Genomic DNA, 6407 nt, shown 5'->3' with positions numbered 1-6407 from the left:
TCTTCGCAATACCATGGTCATATCATTTTATGGTCGTAGCTTGTATGTGTGATAGCTGAATCATTCAAAAAAGCCCCCCTCCCCTCCTTTTATTTACTGCAATACACTATTTTTTCAGCTGAAGATGTGGCCCTGTAAAATCTACTGCCTCTTTCTTTCTCACAGAGGGGATATGCTGAATGTGCAGCATTTCCTATTACCTGAGAGCCAAAAAATGAAATCCTAGCCACAGGAAGTGTTGATCATGACATGTTCCTCCCCCCCCCCCCCCCCCCAATGTGTTAATCATGCAGAGCACTTTCTTTTGCAGAAAGCATCTCCTGACATTTCCAGGGGAGGCTCCCTTCTTTCCTAGAGGAGGAGTCAGAAGGGAGGATGCCCCATGTCCACAGAAAGACCCTTCCTTTCTCCTATCTCATTTTTTTTCCAAGACATACACTGCCATTACTGCTTCCCTTCTGCCAGGGTAATTTTAGATTTTAGTAGGTTAGCAGAATACAGCACCATATAGTCAGTAATAGCTCGCATCTTACTGGGAACATCCATGGATCTGATCTTCACTCTCCTAACCTCCTTACCCCATCCACCTTTGGGCTCTAGTGGGGTCCACACGTGCACCAGGAGCCCTTCCAGTCATGTGTAGCACAGGGCTGAATGAAAATTGGTTGGGCTTTCCCCAGATGGGAGGAAAGGATAAGGAGGCTACCAATCCTTCCTGGCTGCCAGCTAGCAGAATTAGGTCTGTAACTCAAGAATTAGCCATCTGTGCTGAACGTTGCTTCAGCTGGCCAACAGTCCATTAATTTTGACCTTAAAAATGTGCTTCACTTTTTTTAAGTTCAGGAGTGACACTGTGATATTATTCCAAAGATTATCAACATATCTGACTCAGCTGCCAGTTCAGAGTTTATTGGAGGCAATTTCTCCATGCCTCAACAACGCACACTTGGCTAAGAGCAGCTAAAAAGCTCTATAGAAGCAGCTATTAAAGATGTTCTTCTTTAATGTGTGGTTATTTCATTCACGCATCAGTCTACTCTTTTATATAGATATATCTTTTTTATATATATCTCTATAACTTTTTTATATATTTTTATATATATATATTTCTGGGTCACAGATCATGATGCTTATAAAGACATTAGTCCCTGCAGAACTGGAATTACAGAAGAGAAGCAGGAAAAACAATAGAAGAATAATTATGCAAGAGAAGTGGCAGCAGTTCTGCATGAAATCACATCAGAAGCCTGGAATAAATGAACTTGAAAGTGCTTTGGATAAAATGGCTTGATGCAGTTTATTGGCTGCTGATTTTGGAGCTCTGCATCTTACAGGGACAGAGCAATCTCACTCCTCGTGCTGAGCTTCAAAACCCATACATCCCACACATAATGTCAGCGCGAACTCTCACTAACAAAGCACCATGTTCACTGTTCCAGGTCCAATGACAGCAGTTGATGAAAGCAGAGGTCACCCACATTTTTCATCTGTCCACTTCATAAACAAGTATGACCTGGATCCAATTTTAGTACAGCTGCATGACCTGTTGGGCCCATTCCTTCCATCGCATTGCATAATTCCCCACAGATATATATCCCAGGTCTTTTGTGTTCAGTTGCAAAGGACGGTCACTGGCCTTCACAGCTTAACACACAACATGCAGAAAATGGCACTCTCTGCTATGAAGCTGACTGTTACTCTGCTCATCACCGTGGTGCTCTGCAGCTCCCTCGGTAAGTTTCACGAATTAAAAAAATAGGATTTTTATTTTTTTTTTTATAACCTTGAACTTACTGAACTTCTGCACAAAGTATTCAAACTATTCAGAGTACCATTAAAACACCTGGTGAAAACTACTCTAGGAAGCAACTGAAAGGCATCTTGATGCCTCGTTTAAAATTTGCAGGGAAAGCATGCTGTGTTCCTGCTGGCAGAAATGATGTCCCTTTGATTCCCACTGAAGACTTATAGTGATGACAGGGAAATTTAGGTACCTGGCCTCCAAGAAAATACTAATCACAGCAGGTTGCGTAAGGTCTCTGAGATTTTTTTCACTTGGATACGTACAGTAGGGTTCATCTGACTAAATTTCATCTCTGCAACGTGATGCCTGGTGTTCGAGTACTCACCCTGGCTGTGCTTTGAATTCATGGATTGGGCTGGAGTTGGTGACCTCATCACAGCACAAGCACCTACACTAGATTAAATGATATGTCCTGCTGCTTCCAGGGACTACAGCAGATGTGGCAACTCAACCTTTAGCAAAATGAACCGAACATTAGTCTGTTATTTAATGATGGGTAACTACTACCATTACCTAACTTTACCTCTAGGCTTGGCTCCTTGAGCCCACAAAGGTGCCCAATCTGAGGCAACATTGATGCCAAAGTGTCAGAAAACAGAAAATAAATATAGGGAAAGAAGTAAACTTGGAAGGTGAAAACAGAGGCAATGTAATTCAACATGTTGAGGGGGTGGTGGTGAACTCACAGCTTGGTTAATTCCTCTGAGGTTATTAACCAAAAACACAGTTATGTGCAATTAGAGGAAGAGAAACAGCAGAGTGATAAGGAATATGCTGTACACTGATGAGACAGTCTAAATTATCTCATCAGTTGAAGAACCTAATAATTTTATAAAAGCAGGTAAAGCATATGGATTTTAATCAATGTGACTCACATTAAACCTCATAAATTAAGAACAGGCATGACAATAAAAGAGGAGAAAAACCACCAGAATTTTACTAGAAGGGACAGAACTTAGCAGACATGATTATTATTATTTTTTTTAAATCAAGGCTCAGTGAATAAATCAAGACAGTTTATACAAAGACAATATGGAAAGGAGATCAGATTGCATGAGTAACCCTGGAAAACCTAGCAAGGTCTTGGAAGAAGAGCATGTTATGTGTAAATTCAAAAATCAGCCTTTGTAGGCAGTTGTGTAGGTAGCAACATCAGAAGGTGACAAGATTTGGACTTGAAGAAAAGAGATTAAGAGAGCAGAAACATTTTCAGTTTACTTTCATCTAAAATGCTGACAATTCCAGAGACAGGAGAAAAAATGTAATTACTGAATATTACAGACAACCTGGGTGATGAATACGCAAACATATTCAGAGAAGGGAGCTGAATCGTTTTTGATATCTGGTTAAAAAGCAAAGGTGCATGGAAAAGAGAAAAAAATCCCACAAAGCCTGAGAAGAGGCTGAGGACCAGACAGGCAGAAGCTTATCCTTGAACGGTGGGATTCCACCAAGGGACCTGTGCAACAGAGCAGCTCCTGCAGTGGCAACCCATTTCTCTGAAGGCTTCAAAAAAAGCCCCGCAGAGCTGAGAACACACTCAGCAAAAACTGAGTGTGATTTGTATGTCATTATTGGGATGGAGGGGGTTAAAGGGTAGAAGAAGCTGAATCTGAGCAAGTGAAAGGTTCGTTCATTGCACTCCACTTTGTCTTTCACACTCCAGGAGCTGGCTCTGCTCATGAGATTGTCCCTAGCTTTCTTCAGACGCTTCTTGAAGGCTCTGCTGAACAGCTGTACACTGGACCAATTTCTCAGTATAAAGTTGATGACTTGACTAGAGCTGCTTTGACCGCATTAAAGGAATGTATTGATGAGCTTTCTCCTGAGCATGTAAAGGCCCTCGTCAACCTGCTGGTAATTCACTCCTTTTATTATTATCATAAATGTATGTAACTGTGCAGCCTCGTGCTAGATTTTGGACCTAGAGCACCCAAATACGTTAACTTAAGCATCCCTTGGACTCAGGTTTGGTTGCAGACCAGCACAAAGCTTCCAAGTGCTTTGAGGGATTGACAAACAAAAGATGGTCTCTGCAACAAATACCATAATTTTTCTTACTGGCTAGAATTTATGGAGATGCTACCTCCCCTGTGGAAAAAGCACCTGCTTCATGCAGGTGTGTTTTTAGGAACAGAGCCAAGATGAAAGAAAACTCCTAGGTAATACCAAGAAAGACTCTGGCATATGTGACACACTTGCTCTTTGTTAGTGTTCACACATGAGCTCACGACATGTACTGACCTGGTGAGCACCTGCAGGTGCGAGACTAAGCCTTTGTCCTCACGCAAGTTCTGCCAGAGGTTACAACTTCAGTATATCGTTCAAGTATCATAAGTAAGTCTGGCTTTTCTCTGCAGTTGTATATTTTGGCATGCTATGTTCACTGCTCTGACTTTCTGTTTCAGAAACTTGTTCGGACAGAGGCTTAAATTGGCAAAATATTTGACCCAGCTGCTGATAACACTACCTGATGACTTCCAGTTTCTCATATCCAAAGCCTCTGGGAAAAGAACAAATACAAAAAATGGAGAAAACCACGACGCTGGCAGCTGTTTTTCTAAACTCTCTGTGCTGAGTATTACACTCTGTCACCTTCCAGTCTATTTTAGATCTTATTTCTTTAGAGATAACATCTAAGTTCTAAATAAAATTCAGATGGTGTTTTAAAATTATTTCTGTCATCTGTTTTTATAAATAAAGGTCTTTTTTTCTCCTTACTGTTAGGACAAGATGCTGTTTGTTTTGGTAAAGTCTAAACAACAGCATTATTATATATAGTGACTCACCCACAACACACACAGACACAGCACAAACATGCACATGGGTCAGCAATTTAACTCTGAATGACTTGAGGGAATCACGTCCTCAACCAAAGCAACTTTCCAAGTGTTGACAATTTTTCAAAATAAATGCAGTAATTCTGATAGCAAAGGATCCAAAACTCACTGAGCATGAGCTGAACATCGGCTCACTTTGGACCACTCTCATGGTGCTCCGAGCATCCCCAGGCGGCACACACAGAGTCACCTGGAGGAGAAGGTGTTTTTCAGTGTCAGCACTGACTACAGCAAAAACCTGAAAGCAAGCTGGAGGCCCAGTGATTCCCAGTGGACAACTGGGCAGACAGCACAATTGCACCTCACCCCACAGCTCTTGGCTGCTCCTTTGCAGATGGGACTGAGAGAAAAGTACCAGAAGGGACAGTGTACCTTCTAAACACCCGAGAAAATGGCTCCTTGTACATCTTCTTTGGTGCTTTCCTACCTCTTCTCTTCAGCTTCACACTCTCCTACTAGGTATACTGACTCTACATGAACTCACAAATGCAGTGAGGATTGAGGGAAGGGTAATGTCCTTTTTCTGGAACAAACTGATGTGTAATCTTGAGTATAGACTGCTCTAGGGGAAAGTGAGCCAACAAAGGTGTTCCCCCATTGCCCATCTCTTCCACCTCACACCCCTGCCACATGCTTTTGCCCATGCTGCCTGTGCCATGGGGTCCACCCCCAGGACACCACAAAGGTGCCAAAGACCAGAAGCAGAACATTTTTTAACTGCCACTACATATATGTAAAAGCAGAGCCATCCCAGGCTAGTTAATTCTCAGTGACACTGACCTTCACAGGAAGACAATGAGCAGTGAGGCTGACCTAGATCTACCTGCCTCAGATGGTCAGTACCACTCCTCGTCTTTCAAAGACAGGACCAAGTTCAGTGATAGGAGTGACAAAAACCAGCATTTGCTGCTTTCCAAAACTTGCAGAAGCCTCCTGCACAGGTGCAGAACCCACCCTGACAAGAACAACGTTGTGCACATTGGAAAATCTTTTTGATTGAAGGCAGACGACAGCAGGGGCTGAATAGTTTGTCACCATGGACAGAGCATAGCCTGACATTTCCAAGCCTTGTTCAAGTGACTGCAAAGGACAACATGAAGGAAATTTGTCCTAGCAAATGGCCTGGATCATTAACATTACCAAACGCGACCGACCTTTTGGTCACAGAGGATGAATGATCCCAGCTGAAGGGGATGTGCATGACACATGCAGGGGGCAGCCAGGCCCATGAGAACTTGCATACTTTACAAAAGGGGTTGCAAGGACCCAGTTTTACCAAGAAAGGCAATCTGCAAAGTCCTTTTTTGCACAGATTAGCAATTGAAAGTCCAGGATGTTGATGTCCTGCTGAAGGATCACAGCAGGTCTTTCTGAAGACAAATAATGTTATCTGAATCCAGATCTCTGCCAGTTTGGCCCAATTATTTTAACAAAAAACTGCTCTGATTACAGGAACTGTACAAGAGCAGATTAGACAATTGCCAATATACAGGCATCCCATTTAAGTATACTGCCCATACGGCCTATCACTCTTGCTACTAACAGAAGCAATTTAACATTGGACTGATGAGGTCAAGGAGTTCACCAGCTCAGAAAAAATGAAGGGTATGTCCATGTACTTCTCGTCCTACCAAGGAATCAGCCAAACAATAAACCTGTTTATTAAAAGCAGGATGCAATTCTTTTCGTATGAGCAGAACTGAACATTATTCTGTCTGTTCCAGGAACATGAAAAATGGTGGTTGTTCTTGCTGCTTTATTGT

The 6407-nt window shown here is 42.3% G+C and overlaps 1 protein-coding gene across 1 annotated transcript; it reads left to right on the top strand.

Annotated features, from left to right (window-relative positions):
• Positions 1 to 1156: 1156 nt before the first annotated feature.
• Positions 1157 to 4281, top strand: SCGB1C1 (secretoglobin family 1C member 1). The gene is made up of 3 exons (XM_075047170.1): positions 1157 to 1733; positions 3471 to 3661; positions 4213 to 4281. The coding sequence occupies exons 1-3, from the start codon at positions 1424 to 1426 to the stop codon at positions 4234 to 4236; spliced, it is 525 nt and encodes a 174-aa protein (XP_074903271.1). The 5' UTR covers positions 1157 to 1423; the 3' UTR covers positions 4237 to 4281.
• Positions 4282 to 6407: the final 2126 nt, after the last annotated feature.

Source organism: Buteo buteo, chromosome 16, assembly GCF_964188355.1.
Source record: "Buteo buteo chromosome 16, bButBut1.hap1.1, whole genome shotgun sequence".
Taxonomy (NCBI): Eukaryota; Metazoa; Chordata; class Aves; order Accipitriformes; family Accipitridae; genus Buteo; species Buteo buteo.
Note: the sequence above shows the minus strand (reverse complement) of the source record. Positions and strands in the feature narration are given on the sequence as shown.